The sequence below is a fragment of the Gossypium arboreum genome, chromosome 5 (assembly GCF_025698485.1).
Source record: "Gossypium arboreum isolate Shixiya-1 chromosome 5, ASM2569848v2, whole genome shotgun sequence".
NCBI lineage: Eukaryota > Viridiplantae > Streptophyta > Magnoliopsida > Malvales > Malvaceae > Gossypium > Gossypium arboreum.
This window is the reverse complement of record NC_069074.1, coordinates 9,595,959-9,623,940: the sequence shown is the minus strand read 5'-3', so window position 1 is coordinate 9,623,940 and position 27,982 is coordinate 9,595,959. Positions and strand designations below refer to the sequence as shown.

Sequence of the window (27,982 nt, the reverse complement as noted above, 5' to 3'; positions counted from 1 at the left end):
AGTTTTAATTTATATTTGTTTTGAAAAATTAAATATAATTATTTAATGAATATTATTTTAAAATTTGTTTCTCATTAGGTGATAAGAAATCTTATAATTTTTATATATTTTCTTTTACATTAAAGATACTTGAGATTGTTAACACAAAAATCGAAACATCTACTTTTTCGAATTGTTGGAAAAAAGAAAAAAGAAAAGACCGAGTAAAGGTTATAAAATAAAAGATTTAATCAAATAAAATCGTAAACAAACAAAGATTTCAATCGATTTATTTGGTATTTCATTGTTTTGGTAAACCGACGTGGGTTCTTCACTCTAACAACAATAATGTCTAAATCAAATTAAACACAAAAGCCCAAAAGAAAGTTAAGCAAGCCCAAGGAAATTTGTACATCACTCACTCAAATATCTGCATCATCCTCCTTTTCTGGTGTCGACAACTGGAGTTACCCATCACTCTCAAGTCTCACGGTACGACTGGCGCCCTGGAAAACTTTTCCTCTTCTACCATTTTTCTTCACATTTTATAAGGGATCGTTAGGGAAATTTTTTCAACTGCGTATTTCCCCTTCTTTTTTCCTTACTTTTTTTTTTTCATCTTTAACCTAAAATGGAATACTAAAAATTCCCCATTTTTTCCCTACTACCAAACAAGGTCACATTGTTCTTTTCATACGTCTTCTTTTTTTATCGTCAATATTTGATTATTTTCCTGATTTTTGTTGGATTGAGCTTTTAATGATATGAGAAATCTGTTGTAGGTCAAATTCCGAAAACTGTACTCAGTCGTTCAATTGAAGTCACCCAGTCGCCGGTCAGCTGAATTTTTTTTGAGTTTTTTTTGAGTTTTTTTTTTTGTTTCTACTTCATTTTTTTCAGTGCTTCTTAGTTTTCTCTATTTTTCGTCACTTTTAATAAATTCGACTGAAATATTGTGGTAGATTATAGAGTAGTACTGTTATGGGTTTCAATGAATATTCTGTAATGTATTCCCTTTAGAAGATATGATATACTAGGTGAGAAGATAGCATGAAAATATTTTTTCGAACCATTTTTAAAGCCAACGTAAAATATACCTCACTTACTAGTTGCATGTCGCAATAACCTTATTTTATCGAAGTAATGTGCTAGAATATTAATCGACTGACAACATTGCATGTTTTTCAAATGTATCAATATTGGATTTACAGCTTAGAAATGCCTTGTAAATTCCCTTTTTGATCTTTCAATGTTCTCCAACTATGCTTCTTTAATTTTTATGGTTCTATCACTTCATCCAAAACTTTCTAGCAAATTGGAGGGATAGCCATTCCTCCTTGATTTTTCCTTGTCCTGATTCTTAATTTATGGCATTTGTTACTTAGACAAAGGTTATCATGGTCATGATTTCAGTTGTATACTATTGTAAAGGCTAACATTTGTTTCTATGTGGACAAATCAGATGGACTCCAGCTCTGGAGAAGAGTCAGATCTTAGTGAGTCTGAGATCAATGAATACAAAGAAAAGCCATATGAAGAGATTAGGTCTGGGAAGTACAAAGTAAAGGCCTTAAATGGTAGCTTAAGATGCCCCTTTTGTGCTGGGAAGAAGAAACAAGACTACAAGTACAAGGATCTGCTTCAACATGCTTCTGGGGTTGGTAAAGGATCTGCCAACAGAAGTGCAAAACAGAGAGCAAACCACCTGGCCTTGGCAAAATATTTGGAAATTGACCTAGCCAGTGAAGCAGATGAGACCTCCCGTCCAACTGTACCACAAGTTGTGGACCAGACTCCAGAGCAAACTGAGCTTTATGTCTGGCCATGGATGGGAATAATTATGAACATTGTTGCTGAGTCGAAGAATATAGACACATTGCATGATAAAGGGTACTGGTTGAAGAGGTTTGCTAAATATAAACCTATCAATGTTCAATGTTTCTGGAATGAGGTAGATCTGACTGGCCAAGCCATAGTAGTGTTCAATAGTGATTGGAACGGGTTTGTGAATGCAACTCAATTTGAGAAAGCATTTGAATCCGAGCGCCACAGTAAGAAGCATTGGAACGGGCGACAAACTCAGCTTGGTTCCAATATATATGGCTGGTGTGCGCGTGCTGATGACTACCAATCCGATGGGCCAATAGGGGATTATCTTCGGAAGGTGGGTAAATTACAAACCATTTCTGGCATTGTCCAAGAAGCTGCTCAAGATAGGAATAGCGTTGTGGCAAACTTGACAACAAAAATTGATTTGACGAATGAAAATTTAGATGAATTACAGTACAAATACAATGAGACTACTATGTCCTTAAGCAGAATGCTCGAAGAGAAAGACAGGCTGCATCTTGCCTTTATTGAAGGTTTGTTCTTGTGTCTTGACCTATTTGCAGTTTATTTTATTTTATTATATGTATTTGCTTGTTCTTCATATATATAGCTGGTCATATATGATTTCTTTTTAACACTTAAGAATGTTAAAAGATTTCCAAATTTTTCTTAACAATTTGAGATTCATCACTTTTAGATGCCTTCTCTACTTGATGTAATAAATTTATACAATGTCTTTTATGATATGTTCTTCCTCCTTGGATTTAAGACTTCCCGCTAAACTCTTAATGGTTTGTCTAGTTGATGCCATGCAATAATAAAAATGCATCTGGGTTCTTTTATGTTTTTGAAAGACAAACATGAACTCAATTAGTCCATTATGTAATCAGAATTTCACGTTTTTGTGTTTTAATTGTTCATTAGAGACAAGGAAGATGCAAAGGCTTGCTCGAGACAATGTTCGAAGGATTTTGGAAGAACAGGAAAAGCTGAATCATGAACTGGAAACAAAGAAAAGGAAGATCGACAACTGGACCAGGGAACTGAATAAACGTGAGACGCTAACTGAGCGCGAAAGGCAAAAACTTGATGAAGAGAAGAAAAAGGTAATCTGTCTCATGGCAAAGCATCCTGTTGCTTGGACCTAATGAAAATAAGATCAAAATGTGGTCTTTTTATTCAACATATCATGTATTGTTCTCAATTTTATTGTCAAAAGCTGCTACTGACTTATCTTAGGTTTAAATTGGTGACAATTCTAGAAACTGCTCCAGGAGATAATTGGTTGGCATTATTAATGGATATGGCACCTGTCACTGATGTTTTATTCTTTGTCTTTCCAGAACAATGAAAGAAATAATTCACTTCAGCTAGCTTCCATGGAGCAGAAAAAGGCTGATGAGAATGTGTTAAGATTGGTTGAAGAGCAAAAGGTGGTGCATTAAAAATTATCATATTGTAGCATATTTCATATTTGTAGCATACAGTTATTTCACATCTAGTTCTGTTAATGGGTTTTTTAATTTTCCAGAGGGAGAAAGAAGAGGCCCTGAAAAAGATACTTCTGCTGGAAAAACAGCTAGATATAAAGCAGAAGTTGGAAATGGAAATCGAAGACTTGAAAGGCAAGCTGCAAGTGATGAAACATCTTGGACAAGATGATGCAGCTGTACAGAAGAAGATGGAAGAGATGAATAATGAGTTGCAAGAGAAGATTGATGATCTGCAAGATCTGGAGTCAACAAACAAAGCTCTTATATACAAAGAGCGTCAAAGCAATGATGAGCTACAAGAAGCAAGGAAAGTGCTAATTCAGGTACTGCCTACTTTATCTTGGCTTAAGACTGAATTACGTTTGCCTAAGCCTTGGATTACTATGCAGACTCAAGCAACTGGTCATAAAATCAATGTTCTTTTTCTTTTATGCAGGGTTTGCCAGAATTGTTGGGTAATCGCACTAATATTGGATTAAAGAGAATGGGAGAGCTTGATCCAAAGGCTTTTCATGACACTTGTAAGTCACGATTTCCTTCTGATGAAGCGGAAATTCAGGCCACTACTCTATGCTCATCATGGCAGGAGAATCTGAAAAATCCAGATTGGCATCCATTCAAAGTTATAGTGGAGGGAGGGAATCCTAAGGTATATCTTGCAACCTAAGTCAAATGGTCATCAGTTAAATTTAAATTGCTCTTTGGCCTCTATCAAGTTGTTTATGGAATTATACTCTCAGTGCATGTCTAACCTCTGGTGTCAGATGGAGAATGAAGTGGAAAATAATAGATCAATTTCTTTTGATTTCCCTAATGTTGTCAGATGGCCTGTTTCACTGTTCAGTACATGATTTTTGGCAAAAGGTTTTAATGAGTTCTTTTGCAAAAGTAACCTGTTTAAAAAGTATGTCTTATTTTGTATTGAAGCCTCCTTTTGTGAAAGAGGCATGTTGCTGTTATGAAAGAAAATGGAGGAATGGCTTATGCTCAATAATCTTGTGCATCGTGCAGGAAATTCTAAATGAGGAAGATGAGAAACTAACAAATCTAAAGCTGGAATGGGGTGAAGAGATTTATAATGCAGTGGTAACAGCTTTGAAAGAACTAAACGAGTATAATCCCAGTGGGAGATATGTAATTTCTGAGCTCTGGAACTTCAAGGAAAACAGGAAAGCCACACTAAAGGAAGTCGTTGGGTATGTTGTTAGGAACATCAAAACAGCAAAGCGCAAGAGAACCTGAGGCAAAGGTTTGTATCATTACTGTTTCGATGTTCTTCTGTCATGATATCTTTTGTTATTTTGCAGTTTCATTAAGTATGTGTTTGTTTCACTGAAAATTGCTTTTGGAAAATGAATTGGTTTTCTTGGAAAGTGTATTTTTTTGGTGTTTAGACGATTCTACATAAAATGTTTTTCATTGTTTGGTAAATTTTCCTGAAATAATTTTCCAAATATTACTTCCAGTGAAGCAAACACAATACTTATTATGTTATTACAAGGTTTTTTAACTGAAAAAGTATTTATTTTCACAATTAATCTAGAAAACTAGATTTAAGTGATAATTAAATTAATAAACAACAATAATTTTAAATTCTCTTTTCCATAATATAGAAATAGAAAAATTTAAGCAATAATACATCCATGAGTTTTATCTAGATAATGTTAACAAGAATGTTCAAACTCATACATATATAGCTTCTTTAAACTTGTAACTTTTAAAAGACATGCTTTTTCTCCTTCCAGCTTAGTATCGATTTTAGCTTTTTGAATTTTCATTAACCCAAAATTGAAGCACTGAATCAGTATTTAAAACTTATTCAAGTGCTATTAATTGTAACTTGTAATCCTAAATAGGAAAGACATTACTAACAAAACCTTGTGATAAAATGAACAGAATCTACAATTGTCAGCTGAAACATTAAAGCTAGACAACATTAAATACAAGTTTATCGTATCTACAATTGCTAATGCCAACCTCCCATAATCAATACTAGTATACATAATTTTAAGATTTAGGTATCCAAGAACATTCGTAGCAAACCATAACATATGTCAATAATACTAGCATAATCACTGTGTTGATAGATTGGTCTTCATTTGGGCGACTGGTACCTCATTCACTAGTAGATTTTATCACTTTTTTCTCAAGTTCTGATTGGATTCTGCCAAGCCTTTGATCTCAAGCATGCCTAGTTCTTCCACCGTTGGTTTCCAATAACGAACTCATCCATTTATGAGCTAGTTAGACACCTACATCAACAAATGGCTTTAGATCATCATGTGCATTGCTATAAATCCTATCACACTACTACTTATGATAACAAATTTAGCTACCCTCCTAGATGTTATAAAGGTGAAGTGCCATTGCAAGCCAGTGATCTTGCTAACCTGCAATAGTCTAATATTGCAGTTGTAATGTCTCAGAGGAACTGGCTTTTAACACAAGAATTAATGAAATATTAAAAAAGCTACATGATAACCTTAACTAGCACTTGGGGCTCTCCTTTGCTCTCTGTGTCCTTTTTCCACATTCAAATTTCATATAATGGCTCTCTTGCATTTTTCAGCTGAAATCCTTGTAGGTTCATGTTAACCATCCATCTATGGAGTTGTTTAATCTCAAATTCAACTTATAGAAGACAACTATGCAGAAGTAGAAAACCTCACAACTATAAACCTGCTAATTTGCAACATCAATTTCATTACACAGGAAATTTATGTGTAATCAAATCTGCATTAACCAAATAGATTATCCAGTAACATAATCACACGTGTAATGGAAAAATGCATTAAACAAACTGATTGTGAATCTCGAAGTTCTTGATATTCTATTCACTTTAAAAAGAAAAATTAGGGAGAAAAGTGCTCCCCAAAAATGACTTATTTCGTAGTGCCTGTGAACTTTAAAGCATCTGAAACGTACATCTGAAATTGAAAATTGCAAATTGAATAGTAAAAAAATGCATTAAACAAAGTGGATGAATCCCATTCAAGGAAGCAGTGCATTAAACCTATATCATTAGCCAACGGAGGTGAAACGAAGAACCAGCTATGCTTTAATACAAAAAAAGAAAAAAAGTGTTTAAGTCATGGTTAAACTTAAGAAGCATATCATGAAGTTGCATAAATTGCATCCTAGTTTCCTATCTGTCTTCCCATTATCATTTTCTAATCAACATGCATTAGAAGGAAATTCTCAACAACACACAAAATTTCGCATTTCTTTATGATCAAGGTTGTAAGTGATGATAAGAGGTAGAAAAGCAAGAGATAGAGATCCCATCTGTCAGGATCACTCGAGGCATGGTGACCCCAAAAAAAGAATAGATATGAGTTCAATTTTTATGGATTTTGGGCTTCTATGTAACAAGAAAATAACAAGCAAAGGGCAGCTTAGATGAAGCATAAGAAACGGTAAGACGAGTCTCTTAAGTTTTGTGGGAATGAGATACCCATGCCCAGGAACTGATAGCAGAGATGGGTGAAGGAACGAATTTTGGTGCAAGAGAGAAAGTAGGAGGGAAAGATGGAGGAGCATGAGACAAGTCTTACCGGTAATGTTGCCGGTGGGAGATGTTGGATGGTGCCACCGGGAAGAGAATAAGAAAAAGGGCAAGATGATCTCTCGATAGATGATGAGAAAGAAAGGATGGAAAATTAAAGGGTAAAGATATTTTAAAGAAAAAAAAAAACATGGGTTTTTACGTTGACCGGTAAAATCTTTTAGATTGACTCCACTCATTTTCCCTCCTGAACCAAACGCATGAAAACGAAAACAGTGAAACAAACATTCTCTAAATACATATAAAAGCATGGGATTTATTAGGTGTTGAATTCAGAGTTCATTGTTTAGATCTGTTTTGTGATGATGCCAAATTGTTTGATGATGCAGGATGCAAATAATCTTCAACTGTTTCGGAATCTAACCAAATCTACTGGGACGGTATGCGAATGGAGCTGAAAATTATTGCTGGGTTTGTAAATTTCATTTTCAGCTACCAAATTAATCCTGAACTTGGGAGTTTATTCTGTTTTAGTTTGGAACTATCAGCAGTCTAGATCTGCGGTACTTTTTTCTATCCTAATTATAAGTGTTTGGTTCAGCTAGCTAATTCTGGTCCCATTCCATAAGACAAAGTGAGACTATTGTTTGATTCACGGAATAACCATTTCATATAATAAACCTGAATATCACCCAAAGCTCTCTTTTTGCAATGGTTCAGGGTTTGGGTAGAAATATGATATAATTTATATCCTATAGAGTAGTCCCAAAAGAAAATTAGAAATTCAAAAGTAGACATCGTAGTAGAAATTTCATGTTAAGCAGCAAGTTGTAGGAAAATTTGGGGTTTCAGATATGGGAGAGAGATGAAAAGGAGGAACATATCCTTAGCATAGGGGTCTTTCATCTTTATAAAAACCTAAGATTTAGGGTTTTTCTAATGATTTTTAAGAAAAGTCAAGTAGACAAAATGACTAAAAGACCTGGTAACCGAATTTGAAAATATTTATAGTGTTTTTTATATTAATATATACTAGTTTTTAATGACACATCTTTTTAATTAGTGTAAAGGTTTCTTTAATCTTTTAATAGAATTAGATTTCTTATTTATAAGGCTTGTCAAGTAAATTTAATTAACCAATTATTTTAGTAAAATTAAAAATTTATAAATATTTTAAATGATAAATATAGTAGTATAATGAATAATACACGAACAAGAGACTTTTTTTATAAGAGAAAGCGTAAGGTGAAATAGGAAGGGTTGGAGCATCAAGGATTAGCACGACGTCATATTAATGTTTCTAATTTTATATTACCAAACTTAGCAATAAACCTGATTCAGAAATCGAAAGAGAATAGCTTTATTCATACAAGCATCAAAGGAATGAGATAAAAGGGTATTGAATTCTAAGTCATTTTCCAATTATTTCTCAATTTTGAGATGAAAGTGGTGAATTTTATCTTATGTTTTCATTTTCCACTACTTTTTATTCTCTCGAGTCATTATTAATTTTCCTCTCTATTTTGGATCTAAAATATTACATTCTCAAACAACGTGGGAATTTAAAATTTTGGACCACCTTACCCTTTGTTTAATCAATTTCATCTCTTTTTTGGAGCTTCGACTCCAATAGGCATGATGCTCACATGAGCTTAAAACTCAAAAGTTCACTTCTCACAAAGGTGATTTGTCTCCCTCTAATAGGAGACGTTTCTACACAACTCAATAGACCTTAATGTGCCTAACAAATAAGATATGTCATATCAGTCAATTTGATAGACCTCGACAGCAAACAAACAATCGAAATATATCAAATTTTAACTATACTCCAACTATGACCTTGCTCGGTTATATGTTTTTTTTTCTTTCTATTATCATCTTTAATCTTATACCCTACTAAAATATTCACTGCATTGACCTCCCCACAAAGAGGCATCATCAATTATTGTATTCCTATTTTCACTCAAACCTTCTAGAGTGCTATAAATTTATGTCCCTCCTCAAAGCATTGTGTGGGTTCGATACATCATACATGTATGCATGTGTGCTATACCCTCTAATTGATGGGCCAATAACAGTAAATTTGGTAAATAAAATGAATATTTATTGCCTTTGTATATAAATAAACATAAAGGTATTCATGTGTTATATTTTAAAATATTTAATACAAAGTATTCTCATATTTTTATCTTATATTCCCTATTTGTAGGCCGAATTCCAAAAACTCCAGATGGACTCGATCAATTGAACAAACCCAGTCGCCAGTCAGCTGACCTTTTTGTGACGTTTTTGTTCCTTAAAAAGGAAAAACTCCATTGTTACATTTTAATAAATTAGACAGAAATTTTGTGAAGAACAGAGAGTTTGGATGAATATTCTGTAATGTATTCCCATTCACAGATTAGTTTCGAAGGTTGCATGAAAATATATCCCACTTACTATCAACAATGTCAATCGACTGACAATATTCTATGTTTTCAAGTGTAGTCAATATTGCTTAGAAATGCATTTGTGAACTTCTTTTTGATCTTTCAGTGTTCTCCAACTAAAGCTTAATGTATCCCCTGCCGCTTTAAAATCCTCCATTTTCTGTTTTATGATTTGATTTTTCCTTGTCCTGTATCATATTTTATGGGATTTGCTATTTAGGCAAAGGTTATCATGGTCATATTTCAGCCAGTCATTAACATTTGTTTCAATATAGACTAATCAGATGGACTTCAGCTTTGGAGAAGAGTCAGATCTTAGTGAATCTGAGATCAATGAATACAAAGAAAAACCATATGAAGAGATTAGGTCTGGGAAGTACAAACTAAAGGCCTTAAGTGGTAACTTAAGATGCCCCTTTTGTGTTGGGAGGAAGAAACAAGACTACAAGGGCCTGCTTCAACATGCTTCTGGAGTGGGTAAAGGATCTGCCAACAGAAGTGCAAAACACCTGGCTTGGCTAACTATTTGGAAATTGATTTAGCCAGTGAAGCTGACGAAATCTCGCGTCCAGCTCTACCACAAGTTGTGAACCAGACTCCAGAGCAATATGTCTTGCCCTGGATGGGAATAATCATGAACATACTTGCCGAGTCAAAGAATGTAGATGAGTTGCGTGATAAAGGGTATTGGTTGAACTGGTTTGTTAAATACCAACCTTCAGATGTTAAATGTTTCTGGAATGAGGAAGACTCCACCGGACAAGCTGTTCTAACTTTCACTAGTAAATGGGTTGGGTTTCTGAATGCAACTGAATTTGAGAAAGCTTTTGAATCTGAGCATCACACTAAGAAGCATTGGAATGGCCGACAAGCACAGCTTGGTTCTAATAAATATGGTTGGTATGCACGTGCTGATGACTACCATTCCGACGGGCCTGTTCGGAAGGTGGGAAACTACAAACCATATCTGGCATTGTCCAAGAAACCGATCAAGATAGGAGTTATGTTTTGGCAAAATTGGCAGCTGAAATTGACTTGACAAATGAGAATTTAAATGAATTACGGTACAAATACAATACGACTACTACGTCCTTAAGCAGAACCCTTGAAGCGAGAGACAGGCTGCACCTCGACTTTATTGAAGGTCGACTGTTCTAGTTTCTTTCTTTCATATATTTAGTTGATCGTATTCGGATATGCCTTCTGAACAATGTGACATGCATCACTTTCAGATGCCTTCTCTTCTTGATATTATAAATTGGACTGTGTATTTCATATTATTTTCTTACGTATTTGTTTGTTTAGCTGATGCCATGTCCCAATCAAAACGCATCTGGGTTCTTTTTCGTTTTTTTGAAAGACATTCATGGACTCAATTAATCCATTATGATTATAGAATCAGAAATTTTCATGGTTTAAATAAGACACAAGTTAATTCCATTATTGTAAATGGAAATTTTAGACTCGAGAGGAAAGCTACAAGTGATGGAGCATCTGAAACATGGTGGTGCTGCGGTAAAGGAGAAGATGGAAGAACTGAAGAATGAGTTGAAAGAGAAGGAAGAGACGGAAGATGATCTGGAAGATCGGGAGGCGACAAACAAAGCTCTTATAAACAAAGAGTATCGAAGCAATGTTTGCTACAAGAAGCAAGGAAACTGCTAATTCAGGTACTGCATATTTGTTCTTTTGGCTCAAGACTGAATTACATTGGCCTAAGCCTTGTAGTACTAGGTAGACTCATGCAACTGGTCATCAAATCAATATTGTTTTCCTTCGCTATAGGGTTTGCAAGCGTTGATGGGTGCTCGAAGTAATAATGGGAGAGCTTGATCCGAAGGCTTTTCATGACACTTGTAAGTAATGATTTCCTCCTGCTGAAGCAGAAATCCAGGCCGCTACTCTTTGCTCATCGTGGTAGGAGAAACTCCAGAATCCAAATTGGCATCTATTCAAAGTTATAATGGAGGGAGGGAATCATAAAGTATATCTAGCACAGCCTAAGTCGTCAAATGGTCATCAGTTATATTTTAATTGTGGCTTCGGCCAGTATCAAATTGTTCATGGATTATACTTGTTGAATGTTGGCCAGCCATGCAGCAGCAAGAACTCTTGATGCACAACCATGCAGTTGAAGCAGTGTTACATGCAAGTATGACTGAATTGCATGGTGAACTAACTTGGTTTGATGATGTATAAACACTAGTTGACTGATATGCTTTTTGTTAAATTAAATATTTAAATTATTTTTTTAATTATTAAAATTAAATTCATGATAATTATTTAAATAGATAGATGTAGCAACGAACCCTGAACATGGGTTGTAAAACAGGCATGAATATACAAAAATATTTAGTTCAAAAGTCAATATGCAAACCAATTATCTACAAAGAGGGATCTATTTCCATAGTATAAAAATTAAAGTAATTTTACACACTTCCGTAAATATTTATATAGCTGTTATTTTAATGACCTAACCGTTGAATTTATCAATATAATTGTTCTTATCATACATGAAAATTTTCAAAATAATCTGATATTTTTATCATATCAATCTAAAATACTCTATAAATTAATATATATTGAACAATTGAATTTTTTTACATAAAACAAATAGTTAGAAGTTTAAAATTTACATCAAATTTGACGTGCATGATTCACATGAATAGACCATGAAATATAATGATTAGATCTTTTAAAATATTAATCATATAAACAGTTATTAAAGTGTGTAAAAATATTTTAATTTTTACACTATATAAATGGATCCTCCCATTATTTATAATTAATTATTATTTAAATTTGAAAACCTAATTTTTTTAATGTGAATTGGGTGCAAATATGATTTATAATTAATTGTTATTTAAATTTAATGTGCTACATATAAACTTACATTTTATAAACCTATATATCAAAATAATAAAAAGAAAAATTTTCGTTTATTTTAAAGATGTCTTATTTTTGTACTAACTATTCTTTATTTTATGTCTAACTATTATAATACATACTTAATAAATAAATATTTTTATGTTATTACATTAGTGATACATCTATAAAATAGCATATTAACTAACTCATAAACTAACTTCTTGTAAATATAACAAGAAACTAATGTGTCATAATTTATAGATATATAAAGCATCATATAACTAACATACAAATTGTTGACTGGAAGTCAGACTTTATTTTCTTTTCGAAATTTTTTTTTGAAGTTTAATCTATTGAGTGTCTACGAATTTAATGATGGAAATAATATACTTAGGACATTTATGTTTGATTTTTTCTTCAAATTTAGTCTCTCAAAAGCCGGAACACCTCACCCATGAAAGAAATGTGATCTTTTGGCCAAATGTTACCATTTTTACGCATTAATGACACTAAAGGGCAAGGGTTCCAATTCAGCAAAAAAAAAAAAAAAAATTCCCCAAATAGGATTCATAATATGCTTCTTCTTCTTTTTTATTCCCTCTTCTGAACATATTTGGTAGTTAGACATTAGGTTTTGGAAATGACATGACATGTTAGGCATTAATCACCTCTTTCTTCGGCCATCAAGTTACCAACTGTCAAATTCTTGTAGTGAGTCAACTCATTAGGCTCCGATGACTTCTTACTCTTCTACATTATATAAATCTTTATAATAATGTGATTACTTAAAGATTAAGCAGTGATCCAAAAAAGGAAAATAATTTGACGAAAGAAAATGACGATTGAAATTTATTTAAGGTGGCTTACTCTATACTTGTCTGTTAAATAAGACTTGAAAGCCATTACCTACTTTTTCATTTGATTTGAAGTAACCCTAACATTATTCTTCATTTAACTTTGTTTTTTAAGGTAATGTATGAACATTTGGATTAAATTTTTATTTTAAATGTAACAATAAAAACCCAGGACAACAACAGGTGTGATTGCTAAATTTACAATAATTTATATCCTCAAGTTTAATATCGTCATGAGGTGGCTGCTAAAATGTTGAACAATGGGGTTTTTATTTATTACACCAAAAATTATTAATTATTGACCAAAACGAAATGTTGAGATGGAGTTGTTTAAACATTATTTTATTTTTTTTACACATGTTTTTGTTCTTATAATATGGTTACAACATATCAAGTTTTTTCTTTTCTGAAAATTATCTTTAAAGAATGCAAATTTAATTTGATTATTATTCCGTTTCAAGATGCCAAATTTTGGTATTCGGTTGCTATAAAAAAAACAATAATTAAGAATATAGATATAAAAATGATTCCATACACAGCTTACTTATAGAATATAGGTGATTCGAAACTTCTCATGCATGTATGACTAAAGTCATTGTTAAAATATAAATTATAGATAATATGTTCTAAAATGCATAAATTTAATTTATATAATATAATTAGAATGTAAATAAATTAATTTTGAACTTTCATGGTTTCGTAGTTTAGAATTGTTGGTTGATTTCAATAAAAAGAAAGCCATTATGAAATTATGTAATTTTAGGGTAATATAAACAAATCACGTAGATATTGAGGCTTTTTAGTCTTAAAAATCAAGTAAGTATACATTTGACTTGACTTTCAACAGTAATTTCGGGAAGAAGAAGCCGAAGAAAACAATCTCCGGATCTGAAATTTTGAACCACACAAATTCCCTAAGTTGCCAGTCCAGGACGTCGTCGTCTGTCGGTGTTGCTTCAAAAACAATAAAAAAAAAAAAAGGGGTTAGCTATTAAATAATGGCTAATAAAATCAAACTGAAGATATTCTTTGTTGAATTTCCTTCTACAAGAACCACAAGGAAAGCAGTGATTGCTGCATTTACTTGAACTGTATCCTCAATTTCGATTTCTTGCGGCAAGTTTAACAATAAAATTTTTAAATTAAAAAAATATAGGTAGATGTTGACATGGAGTTGACAAAACTCATCAATTTTGACTCTTTCATTTAAATAACTTTGACTAATGAAGCACATTATTTTTTTTCCTTTTTAATTTTATTTTCTGGATTATTATTTTAACAACGATGGAGTCTTGTTGAGAAAAAAGAAAATCTCTTACCAATTACAATCTAGTCTTTGTGTGTTTGCGTAAACTCTTTTATAAATTTATTTTTTAGGGACATTTTAAATTTTTCATTATGATTTATATAACTTTTATATAAAATATGTAAAAGTAGAACATAACCTACTCAGACGTCTATTTACTGCAGTGAAAACACACATATATACATAAATAACTTTTATCTAATAGATTTATATAAAAATCAAACGAATGTTTTAGTTTAATTAATAAAATTTAAGGTTTGATTTTCATAATATTTGTGCTTCAAATATTATCATATATATAAATTTTATTAAAAAAACTCTCGTAATAATATAATTTTTTAAAATTTATCAACTAAGTTGAGACCTAACTAACGAGTGACACCAACTATAATAAAGCTATAGTAAAACTCTTGATTAAATTGGCATCACTAATCAATTGAATCTCAAATAAGTTATAAAATTACTAAAACTCGTTATTTTATAAAACAAAAATATTATTTTAAAGGTATTTTTATTTTTATTTATATAAATATGAGAAATATATATATATATATATAATGAAATTTGAAGTAAAAATATCGTAATATTCATTATCTTTAACTATGTTTTATAAATAATTTGAAATAAACAAAATTATCGTATTTCACACAAAATTATTAATAAGAAAACATGTAAAGTTTAACAATTTTCAAACAATAACTTATATTTATATTTTTATTGCCTAAAATTTATTTGCCCTCCAATTTTATAAAAAAAATATTTTTGCACTTTTTTTTCTCTTTTAGTCTTTAAATTTAAGTTACTTGTAAAATCACCTCAAAATGGATAAAAAAAGTTAATGTCTGTTAACTTCGTTGACGTGGCATACACATGGATTGTCACATATTGATTTTTTAAAATTTTAAAAAATTTAAAAAAATTATAAAACTTATTACAAAATATTAAAATATATATAATTATATATATATTTTAAATATTTGTTTATTGTTAAAAAAATTAATTAATTGCTCACGTGGCATACAAGTGGACTATCACGTGAATGCCACATCAAATTAATCGATGTTAACTTTTTCATCTATTGTAGTGTTTATTTTAGTGTTAATTTGATAAATAATATAATTTAAAGATTAAAATAAATAAATAAATAACTAAAATAATTTTTTTATAAAGTTGAAGTTGGAAATAAATCATTATTTTTTTATTTATTAATGATGGGCCGGTCATCAATAAATTGAGTTTGAATTTTTCCTTGCATTTACCGAACATTTGAGTAGTTTCCAAGAAAATTGAAACATTTTGAAAAACTATACCTACTTTATACCAACAAAAATTATACGCATCTCGGAAGCTAGAATTGGAAAATTCTGGTGCCAGTTGTCGCAATTTAAAGTAATATGAATCATGTAAAAAAATCTATTTATTAATTTTCAACGAGATTAGGTTGATTTGGAAAATATAAAATAAAACTAATTTATTGGATACATAGGTCGTTATTTCATTTTAATTTTATTAATTATTATTTTGAGACTTTGGTGATCACAATTAGGGTATTGAAATGGGTTGGTTTGATAATTAACCGAACTGAATTACTATTAATTGAATTACTTAAAATATAAAAAAAATTAATCGTTAATCAAATCGAATTTTTTCAAATAAATTAATCAAAATAAAATATTTTCGTTAATTCAGTTGGTTAACCGAAATTTATATGTTTTTGTCTTTTGGTTAAAATATGTATAAAACATATAAAAATGCATGCTAATATTTATTTTCTTTTTTAATAGTTCAAAAATATATTATATATTATTTATTTATGATTAATTATTTGATTTTGAACCGAATTAATTGGTAATCGAAATTTTAAAAATCATTAACCGACCTCCAACCGAATTAGATTGATTCGATTGATTAATTTAATTTTAACCGAACTATAAAGACCTTTAATCATAACAGTTTAAAAGGTAAGTAGCACAACTTAAAAGATATTATTGTTAACTAATATTATTGTTTAGATTTGAATCTTATTGTTAACAAATGTGATGTTCTGAAATCATTCTAAATTTAAATCCTATAGATATTATTTAAAGTTATTTTAATATAAATTGGAATATATTATAATTTTTGTTTAAATTGTGAGGTGACATATTATTTATAATTTGGTGTAAAAATATTAGTGCATGAGAAGTCTTTGGCAAGGAAGATTGTGAAAGAAAAAACAAAGCAGCATAAAAATGGTCGTGTTTGATTTTTCTTCAATTTTTTTAACTTCTATTAATACAAACTTGTATATAACAATGATGAAATCATGTTATCTTAAGTATACTTCCCTCACTTCTGGTTTTTCGACCTTTTGTCTTTCGTAAAGGAAAAAAACACGACATTAGTGTATTTTATAAACTTTAGTTTTATAAACTTGTTCTCCCATTAATTTCAATTAAAAAATAAATTTAAGGAATGAAAATAAAAAAAGTAAACGATTGTATAAATATGATATCAAACGATAATGTTAGTTCATAAAATACTGTCATGACGTGTTTGGAGTCCTTTATTAGAGCTTTCATCTGTCACCTTAAACATTATCATCCTTTTCATTAATATTGTAATAATAAATTATGTAAAATTATATCTATAAAATATATAAAAAATTGATGAAGTTTTGGTTAAAATGAAAAATTGAGTTTTGAAATTTTAATGTTTAGATACAAATCTCATTATTTTTAAGTTATTTTAGATTTAAATTTATTTTTATATATTTTATGTAAAAAGATAAAAGAGATAAAATGCTCTCGTAATTAAATTTATTATTTATTGGGTTGAATTTGATTAACTTGTTAAAATTATGTAAAATAAAAACTTTTTGGGTGTTGGTTTTTCTTAAAATTAAAATGTCGACCAAATTTTAGAAATTACTGTACTACGGTTGACAAATTGAGTTCAGTTTCAACCTTTTCAATTGTATTTCATAATTTCAGTATTGAAGAAACTTGTAAATTCACAGAGGCGGTAGGTGAGACAAAAATATCAAAAGTTGGATAAATAAATTTATATAATATTTTAAAAGGTATTATTTTATTTTTTTATTTTGTAGATAATTTTTAGTATATTAGTGTTGGGTTTTTTTAAACTTAAATTTAATTTAAGAATAAATGGTAATATCTCGACAGGCTTAGGTTTATAGAGTTATAAATAATTATTAGTTTTATTATCTAAAATAATATAAATAACAAAAATAAATTGGAGTTTGTAATGTGAGCAAATTTCTTTTTATGTTATCTATATTTATTTTATTATTTATTAAAATTCGAATCTATATTTTTTAAAAAATACAATATATTTTACCATATTATTAAACTATTTTAAGCAAATCTTGGATGGAATAGAGTGATTTGTGAGAGGGAACAATTGGAGAAAAATAATTACGAAAAAGAAAAGAGAAAAAGGCGATCCAAAGTGGGGGCATGACATGAGCATGACATCATTTCCTTTTTGTTTTCTTTCTTTTTAATATAATATTATATTGAATAAAGAAAAAAAAATTTATCATATTGAATTAAGAAACTATTGAGGCAATATAGAAATTGGAGTAGGTATATTTGTTCTGTTTTTAAAGAAACTAAGCGAATTTAATGTTAGATTGCACCACATGGTCTTCTCTACATGTATTTCTAAACGAAACATGCATTTAAGAAATAGACATACGTCAAGATTAAAACACAAATAATACAAATATATCCACCAACATAGGTCTTTTTCTATAAATGACCAAACATAGATAAGAAAATTATTAAAATAAAGTATAAAGCGTAACATCATGTATTTTATAATACTATAGATTATACGAAAAATAATTAAAATAACTTTCACAATATTTAATAAATTGGTTGAGTTAATTGTCAAATAACTAAGCCCTAAAATATAAGTAAATATTTAGTTTTTGTTGATTGCATTTCGTAACATTTTCGTTTAGGCTTTTATGCATAAACTTTTGAAGTGATTTAATTATCTATCAATTTCGATATTTATAATTATCGAAGTAGTCTTCTAAAAATCATATTTTTAGAAAAAGATTCTCGCAAACATAAAATGATGAATAATATTAAAATACACTATTTCAAAGTTTAGAAAAACCCAACAAAATCCACTTTCCCCTAGAGATGCAAATTAAGGTTGGTTGTTTGTGAATTGTAAATTTGGGTATGATATTCGGACCGCTTAACTCAACTAGACGTTCACTTGTACGTCATCACTGACATCGCCACCAATTTTCTTCTTCCTTTTAAAGAAAACCCTCTAATCTTATTTGTTTAATTTCAATGCTTGGTCAATATGTGTAATAACACAAACAAAGATATTAATGGTCCAAATACATTAATTTATATTATTTGAAACTTATATTCAAGGTTAAAATTCAGTTATTCTGTTTTCAATTTTATAAACAATTTAATTCTTAATTTTTATATATTATATAATTTATATTATTTGATAATTAAATATATAATATTATATTAAAATATGTTGAACTCGTCTTAGAAATTTACGAGAAAAATATATAATTATTACAAACTAAATAAAATATCATATTTTAAAAATATTAAAATAATAATGAGTAAACTAAATGAGTTGACTATTTTCGTAAGTGAAATTCTACTTTTCATATTTATATTTTATCTGAACAAAGTTGTATATAAATGATTATCATATGTAATCAATTTTGACTAGGATAAAAGTATCATCAAGATTTCTATATTAAAAGTTTAATTGTATTTTACTCTTTTTATTAAAAATATAAGTAAATTGATCTTTATAAGTTAAATCAAATAGCAAATCAATTAGTTTGTTAAAATTGATTCTTATATACATGGCACGTCACATATAATTATCTGATTATTTCGTCAATCACGCCAATTTTTATAGTAGAAATTGATGAAAATTTTAATATAAATAACTAATTTGCTATTTGATCTAGTGTATAAGAGCTAATTTGCTCATTAGTACTTTCACCCTCCGACTTGCCTTTTACTCTTGTCTTGTTAATTTTGTTTTTGTTTTTTAAACTTTACAATTAGATTTGCTTTGATACATATATATATTTTTCCTTATTTTGATACCTGAATTTATGAACTATATCAATTTTGATCTCGAACTTAAACAATATTAAAATTTGATAACAGAACAATTCAAATATAAAAATAAAATGTATCTAATTATAAGTTAACAAGAAAATATATAAATATCAAAATGTATTTAAATATTAAATTTAAAATATAAAATAATATTTTCTTTCCACTCTGAATCATCCATGTTATATGTATAGAATATTTTAACTTAATGACACCTTGTGTTGTGCAATAAAGCTGAGAGAGAAAAGGTTTTGCCAAAGACAGATCTTAATGACATCTAATCAATTAATAATAAAATAGAATATAATATAATAATTATATAATAGTAATTGGGTTAATATTTAATACTCTTAGTGTATTTTTTTATTTCAATAACAATTTTAAGAACTTGTGATATATCTCTTTTAAAGAAAAATATTTTAATATTTTATTACATATCTATAAAACTCTATTTGTAAAATTTAAAATTTTATTAATAATATTTTTCATAATAATTATGTACAAAAAAATTATATAATGATTAAATATTTTCAAAACTCACATTGTTTACTTTTGTTTTATTATTTACCAAATGTAATTATACAACTTTGTTTTGCTATTTATTTCCTGCTCTAAATAAACAATTTTAACATAAATCCGTTGTGATTTTAAAATTATATAATAATAAAAACAGTAATTTTAGTCACTATTTCTATATTTAATTCATTAGTAAAACAAGTTTTTCTAGATACGCCTTATATATTGTTTCGGACAATTCTCTCAATAATTAAAAATTCATGAATTTTATGATAAGATATATTATATTTTTAAAGAGAATTATTTATTTTAACTTTAGAATCTGACATACCAACATGAGAAAATAAAAACTTTTTTATATATTAAATTTTTGTCACTTATAAGAAGTGTGCCATAATATCCTTTTATCACTTACATAGTGACTTTTATATTTGAAAGGAGTTTTGGCATAACCGACTACCAAAGCATGAAGCAAAATCCGAAAATAGGCACTGACAAAAATTGGAAAAAAAAAAAAATCAGATCTCCCATCCCTTTATTAAATTATATAACTATCATATGCAAAAATTGGTGTGGACAGATTTTGCTATTTACCCCTATCAATGGATATGTTTTTTTTTTTTCATTTTTCCTAGTAATTATGTAAAAGAAAAAAAGCAGAAAAATTCAAAATTCTTTTTATATGATAAATTTCCTTGTCAGCATTGTTAACAATAAACATTGATTGATGTTGGTTAAGACAAAAATTGTTAGTCTACACCCATAATGAAGTTTGTGAATGCAAGAATGGTGCAATTGTGTCTGTAATAAAGTAATTTAGAAGAGGAAAACGATCTTTTGTTACATATTATTACAATGGAATCATTAATTAATTTCTCCCTCAATAATATTCTTTCACGTTGAATTCAGATTACAAATTTAGTAAAGAATGAAGGCCAATATTCTTCAAATTATTGTTAAATCCACATTTTTAGCATAGGCAGAGGAATAATAGCATCATTTCAGTGCACAAAAAGCACGTTGGCCATTGTTCCCTTTAAAATCAATCAATATTGCAATATAACTAATTATGATTTGATGTGTTTTTTAAGAGGTGAATTTTAAAATTACATATAAATTTTAGTTCATACATAATATTATACATAAATTTCAAATTTGTATAATTTTATATATGAAATATTAATTTAATTTTCATAGAATTATTAACACAATTATTAATATAGCATTATTTTAAGCATACTTATTACAATATAAATAATTATATATTTTAACATAAAATTAATATATATATTTTAAATGTATATAATTGAATCAAATAAGTTTTATGTATACATTTGAATTACAATCAAATTTTCATATATATAATTGCATCAAATCAAATTTCAATATATATAATTGTACCAAATTAAAATTTAAAATTTATGTATTAAATTACACATTAAATTAAAATTATTATATAAATTTGAGATTTATAATGATTCTATATTTTAATATTTAATGTTTAATATTATTTATGTTGTATTGATATTACTTTAGGTTATATTTTTCGTATATGGAATCAAACCTAATCCATCTACTTACCAAATTCCTCTCCTTAAAAAATTGTAAAATAAGCAAAAACAGAAATATTTAATACAAATTTATAATATAATAATAGCTTGCCGGAAACAACGTAATACATCACCCCAAAAGGGTATTGAAGGAAAAATAATAATAATTAACGCAAACATAATCATGATTTTAATTTTATTTACATACCTATGAAGCCACCTTCTCCTCTAATTATTGTTTTGCTTTTTATATTTATTGTAAATACATTTTTTAAAATTTACCTTTGGTTGGTGGGAAGGGTAAATTTTTTTGGCTTATAAATATCGACGCCTGTGCCAATTGGCATCCCAGCAAAACAAAGCATCAAAACCCCAGAAGACAAGAGTTTCACCTCAACAAAACACCTACAAAGCAAATATGCCAATTGAGAGCTCTTCCACTAATGGCCCAACCGTCTGTGTCACCGGTGCCGGTGGCTTCATCGCCTCCTGGATTGTCAAGCTTCTTCTTGAAAAAGGTTACACTGTCAAGGGCACTGTAAGGAACCCAGGTTGGTTGCTTTCCATTCTTTTTAATCAGTCTGAAGAAAGAGATTTTGCTTGTTGATCTTTGTTTGTGTTAATTTTTTTTTTTTTACTTAAACATGGATTTTGGTCGTTGGTTTTCTGTTTAGACGATCCCAAGAATTGTCATTTGAGAGAGCTTGAAGGAGCAAAGGAGAGGCTATCTCTTCACAAAGCTGACCTTCTTGATTACCAGTCTCTTAAGGAAGCCATTAGCGGTTGCGATGGAGTTTTCCATACTGCTTCACCTGTGACTGATGATCCTGTAAGTTGTATTTTTTTTTTACTTTCGCAAACTTTTTTATGTCCTGTTTGTTTGTACAGAAAGTATGGTGAGGAAAAAAAAAAAAAAAGAAGAATTGATTTTACTTCCTTTTGTCGAAAAAGTTGAAAGTTACAGCTCAACTAAGATGGAGATGAAATGCACTAGATAATGCTTTTTTAACCAAAAATATTTGGTCAGCTTGATTTGCCAACACAGTGGGCCACCATCCCAATAGCCTAAATACTTTATACTGTCAATTTTATCACCTACTCTTCTGATTCTTGTACTTAACAAATTTTTCTATCAAATTTTTTTGTTCGTAAAATTCCGGTCAGATCATTTTCAAGTGAAAAATGTTGGTTGCAATTCTTTACAGAAGAATAACATTTTCCTGGGAAAGAATCATTCCTTCACAGTATTCGTTTTATTACAATCAATAAATGAGGATTTTGAAGTACAAGATGTGTTTTTCTTTTTATTTTTTTAATGTAATATGTATACTGATGATTGGTGGTTGGGGTATGTTTTTTTATTAATAATAAATAAATAAAAGGAACAAATGGTGGAGCCGGCCGTGATTGGGACTAAGAATGTGATAATGGCAGCGGCAGAGGCCAAAGTTCGACGTGTGGTGTTCACATCTTCCATAGGTGCAGTGTACATGGACCCCAACAGGAGCCCTGATGTGGTGGTCGATGAGTCTTGCTGGAGCGACCTTGAGTTTTGCAAAAACACCAAGGTCACTTGGATTCTTCCTTTTAATTACTGCTTAAGGCAAACTCTAAACTTTTCCCATATATAAACTACCTGATTAAGGGTCCATTTGGATCCTGCTACTCATCACCAAAACCAAAACAGGATTCAAAATAAGGAAATATTGGGAATTGGAAATGAATTAATGATTGGTGCATATACGATATTCAAAATTGCAGAATTGGTATTGTTATGGGAAGGCAGTGGCAGAGCAGGCAGCCTGGGAAACAGCCAAGGAAAAAGGGGTGGACCTTGTGGTGATAACCCCAGTTTTGGTGCTGGGTCCATTGCTGCAACCAACTGTGAATGCCAGCATTGTTCACATCCTCAAGTACTTAACCGGCTCGGCAAAGACCTATGCCAATTCAGTTCAAGCCTATGTTCACGTCAGAGATGTCGCATTAGCACACCTTCTCGTGTTTGAGAATCCCTCTGCCTCCGGCCGCTACCTCTGCGCTGAGAGCGTCCTCCACCGTGGTGAAGTGGTTGAGATTTTAGCCAAGTTCTTCCCAGAGTATCCCATCCCTACCAGGTAAGTTTTTTTTAGTCATCCAATTTGTTTTTTTTTTTTCCATATGAACAATGACAAAATCGGTTCAGAAACTTCAGTCAAAAATCGACTGCTCCAAATGTATAAGTGGGGCAACCCCTTTGCTGTTTGAGATGAAGCTGATTCAGCTCTTTCAATCGGCAATTTGGGTAAAAATTATAACAAACATGAGGCATAATCACAATTTGTCAAAGATTAATCTTTTAATACAAAGAAAATAGTCGTCTGATTTTTTTTTTCAAATACAGAAATTGAAATTCTATTTCCAAGTTGTATTATATCAAAGATTCTGTTCATAAAACAATGAAATAATGATATGCATGACATACAATATTAATGGAAGAATAGGGGTTATTTTAGTTTAATTAATTAATTGATAAAGTGAACAAAATCTGAATTCAGTGCTAGCTAGTTGTTAATTGCATGTTAGTTTGTGCCCAATTGCATACTTTATGTATAGAATTATCTTAGTGGACGATCTCGTTTATTTCCAGTCTCTAACCTACTACAAATTTGCTAGGTGTTTTTTACTTGCCTTGAACGAATTCTCACGGGAGAATTTGAATACCCACTCTTCAGATAACCATGTATAGTAATATGTACATGTTGTGATGATTTGGAGAAGTTGAAGATGTGGAAAAGTTTTGGAAATTAGATTGGATATGCATCTTATTCATTGTTGTAATTGGCTAACTTGAAATTGTCAAATTGCTTGATGTATGCTTGCTTTGGCAATCTTACCTAACACTGGAAAATTTAACAAACAAACACCTTAACCCTCTGCTACACTTCAAATAGAGTTTATCCACAACGTGTTGACTGGTACATTTCGACCTTGTTGTTGTTGGAGGATAGTGACAGGAAGAATTGGTGCCTCTTCTTCAAGCATTAATCTAGTCCAGGAAAGTTACAAGGGCTTAATATGGGAATAGACTAGATAAACCATCTTTCAATATTGTAGAGCAACGGGGGTGGGGGTGGTGTGGGGTAATGGGTGCACCCACCAGCTTTGAAAAAATGACAAACATGTCTACCTAATTCTCCACGACGAAGTGAAGTTTTTTTCTGGAGCTGAAAGTTATAGAAATTGTGGTTTAGAAAGGATCTTCACCAACCCCATATGTCTTTGTCAGCTAATCTCAAGAAAGTTGGATAAAAATGGATATTATATTCAATCCACCTACTGAACTTCAATCATGGAGATTTCGCACTCTAGGGCAATTTACTTGTCTTTATTTAAACTGAAGCTTTCTTTCTTTTTGAAATATTCAATGGATTGTAATCTCGTGCTGCAGAAGCAAGGACAAAAATGGGGTCCCCCCTCAACTTGTTCCACCACCTATTTATTTATTTATATCATTTTTGAGGATTTCATGCAAATCTTCTAAATATTTTAGGGGTTTTGTGTTTGAATGGAATATATATGCCAAGTGTAGAAACTAAAGATAGTGTATATGGAAAAGCAGGTGCTCAGATGAGAAGAACCCAAGAGCAAAACCCTACAAGTTCACGAACCAGAAGCTGAGGGATTTGGGGTTGGAGTTCACCCCGGTGAAGCAGTGCCTATACGAGACGGTGAAAAGCTTGCAAGAGAAAGGTCACCTGCCTATACCAGCGCAACACCAGGAAGATTGTGGCCTTCGTATTCAATCTTAAGCCTTGTTCTCATACACTTAATACTCCTGCTTAGCTTACCTACCATTATTAAGGGAACCGAGACATGCACCCTGGATGGCTGGCATTACTGAATGCCAATGTGTTGTGTGCCCATTTTGTGTTGTCGTATCTAATTAATAGCAAAAATAGCTTATTGGACCCAATAATCTGTTGAACTTTTTCATCTTCTAATTAATCAATTATTTAAAATGAAATGTGTGGAAAATATTATATTTTCATGTTTTAGTTGTTAAAAACTTCTCACTCCTCTCTTTATCAATAGCTAATTAGCAACTCACGGATTCTAATGTTCTAAAATTTTTTAACTACTCATCAAATTAGTTGCTAGTTTAATAGTTTTGATCCTTAATCTAATAATCATATTTAAATTTTTATAGGTTTCGAGTGATTCACTTAAAGACCAATTCAATAATTTTTCCCAAATTGATATACTAATTAATTCCGATCCAATCATATTCCAACAACATTAGCAAATTCGTATTTATATAATTTTAATTATATTATATTTGTTTATTATATATTTGTTAAAACTTCAATATAAATTTATTAAAATCATTATGATGATTGGAAATATTTTTATTAATTGAAAATCGAGGCGAATCTATAATGGCAGGGGTCCAACCCTTCTAAAATAGAAAATTGTTATTTTGGTTCTTTAGAAATTTTTAAAATTTTAAATTAATAAAGATAAAATTTTACTTTAAACCCTTAAAATTATAAAAATTTGATTTAATCCTTTAAAAATTATAAATATATAGACTATTAAAAATTAAAATTTCATTTCGGCTCCTTAAAAAAATTTCCAGCTTCTCCCTTATTGAAAATACTTAAAAAACTATCTTTTAGTAAATAAAATGAAAATGTAGTGATAGTTATAAAATGTTTTAGTATAATAATGATTTGAATCTAGACTATTTTTGGAAAGGTGTGTAATACCCGACAATTTCTATAGTAAGATATTATCCTTGATATAGAAAAAAAAAAGAAAATAAGTGACAAAAAGGGAAGTTTTGAGTTATGAAAAACATTGGGAAGTAAATTATGATATCTTGATTTAGAAAAGGACTAAATTGTAAAAGTGTGAAAAGTTTTGTTGCCTAAGAGTAAATACTCAAAACTTGAGGGGTTAAACTGTAAATATAAAAAAGTCAAAGGACCAATAGTTTAAATATTTTAAGGGTGGAATGATCTAGAAACTAAGGAAAATGGATGAATTAGGACCAAATTGAATAGGTGACGAGCTATGAGGGACTAAATTATAATTTTACCAAATTAAATGATGACCCAAGGATAGAATTTTAAAAGATAATAAAGGGCAAAATGGTCAATTCAAAGAGAGAGAAATCTAGAAAGTAATGATGATGTTGATGATATTTTATAATTATTTAATTAAGATAAATATTATTTTAATATTTTAATGAGATATTTTATTATTTTTATTATTTTTATTAATTTATTTAATATATAAGGAAGGAAAGATGAAAATTTCTATCATCTTTCCATCCATGCAATTCAGTTAGAAGAAAAGAGAAGAAAGAAAGTTTTCTTTTCTTTTCTTTACAATTTGGTCCTTCCACCAAAAATTCACCATTTTAACTTAGAAATTAAAAGAATTTCCTTAGCTATCAAGAGAGAAAGATGACAAGGAGACTATGAGGAGCTAGAATATCAAGTTAGATTCAAGAAATAGAAGTTGGAGGAGAGAGAAAATCAAGTTAAAGATTGAAATCAATGAGATAAGGTAAGAACATCAAGATTTCAATATATTTTTAAGTTTGATACTATTGAAAAAGTATGGAAATGATGTTAATGTAGAGTTTTCTTATATAAGATTTTATGTTCTTGATATGTTAGTGAAGAGAAAATAAGAGAAAGTAATGAGAAATAGTGTAGAGAAAGAAAATAAGGTTGTTATAAACATGGTAAATAAATATCTTGCACTAAAATAGTTTTGGATAACAGTAGTAGGCTAACTTTGAAAAATCACCATAAATTTTAAAAATCGAATTAGAGGATGAAAAAAATATGAAATTAAAGCTTATTAAGTCTAGTTTCTTATAGAAGAAACGGTATAGCAATGGAATTTTTAATTACGAGATATAATAAATTTTGTGAGATAAGTTCAGAATGATTTTGGGTTCCCCTATTCTGACTTTAGAAAATCATTAAAAATTGGATAAAAATAATTAAGAGCTTGAATTTATATGTTTAAAATCCTTAATGAGTATATTTTGAAGATAAATAAGTGAGAACATCATCTGAATCTCGTACAATAAGATAATTAATTCTTAGCGAAGAAGCGTTGAAACTGTCAGACAGCATAACAGGGGTAACTTTAAAGAATAAACTGTACTTATTGGATAAACAAAAAAAATCTAAAAATTTTATAGTAAGAAGATATCTGAATCTAGTTTCAGGGAAAATTATCGGATCTTAATTTGGAGTTCTTTATCTTAAGATAAAAATAATCTAGTGACTATGATACAGATGGACAGCTTTGAATAAACATATAAGTAAATAGTAAAATTATATATAATGTTACTTATAAGCATGTTATATACATTAAGGATGTGGAATGGAGAGGAGGAAGAGGAAAATATATATGAATATTCAGCTAGTATGGTTAATTTGCATGTTATAGGCTCAAGGACTAAATTGAATAAAAGTAAAACTTTGGGGGTAATTTTGTAAAAATGTCAAAAATGACCAAATTGAAGGGAATG

General features: G+C 29.7%; 2 protein-coding genes, 1 long non-coding RNA gene and 1 pseudogene across 5 annotated transcripts; 3 read left to right on the top strand and 1 right to left on the bottom strand.

The window, feature by feature from the left end:
• The first annotated feature begins 249 nt into the window (after positions 1–249).
• On the top strand, positions 250–7,416 carry LOC108453286 (factor of DNA methylation 1-like). 3 transcript variants are annotated; one of them, XM_017751300.2, is made up of 9 exons: positions 250–471; positions 762–814; positions 1,442–2,342; positions 2,734–2,915; positions 3,153–3,242; positions 3,341–3,625; positions 3,739–3,951; positions 4,314–4,551; positions 7,197–7,416. In XM_017751300.2, exons 3-8 carry the CDS (start codon positions 1,442–1,444, stop codon positions 4,542–4,544), a joined length of 1,902 nt encoding a protein of 633 aa, XP_017606789.1. In that variant the 5' UTR covers positions 250–471; positions 762–814; the 3' UTR covers positions 4,545–4,551; positions 7,197–7,416. The 3 variants fall into 3 exon arrangements, with proteins under 3 accessions (XP_017606789.1, XP_017606792.1, XP_017606791.1); XM_017751302.2 differs by having other exon boundaries at positions 456–655; XM_017751303.2 differs by lacking the exon at positions 762–814 and having other exon boundaries at positions 341–471.
• Positions 5,167–7,199, bottom strand: LOC128293000 (uncharacterized). The gene is made up of 3 exons (XR_008283012.1): positions 6,857–7,199; positions 5,785–5,981; positions 5,167–5,554 (listed from the first exon to the last, which is right to left on the bottom strand). It is a non-coding gene; the product is annotated as an uncharacterized LOC128293000 (long non-coding RNA).
• Positions 7,417–9,520: 2,104 nt separating the features above from the next.
• On the top strand, positions 9,521–10,813 carry LOC108451517 (factor of DNA methylation 1-like; annotated as a pseudogene).
• Positions 10,814–21,766: 10,953 nt separating this feature from the next.
• Positions 21,767–25,453, top strand: LOC108453575 (cinnamoyl-CoA reductase 1). The gene is made up of 5 exons (XM_017751759.2): positions 21,767–22,001; positions 22,125–22,279; positions 22,833–23,018; positions 23,212–23,564; positions 25,049–25,453. The coding sequence occupies exons 1-5, from the start codon at positions 21,869–21,871 to the stop codon at positions 25,236–25,238; spliced, it is 1,017 nt and encodes a 338-aa protein (XP_017607248.1). The 5' UTR covers positions 21,767–21,868; the 3' UTR covers positions 25,239–25,453.
• Positions 25,454–27,982: the final 2,529 nt, after the last annotated feature.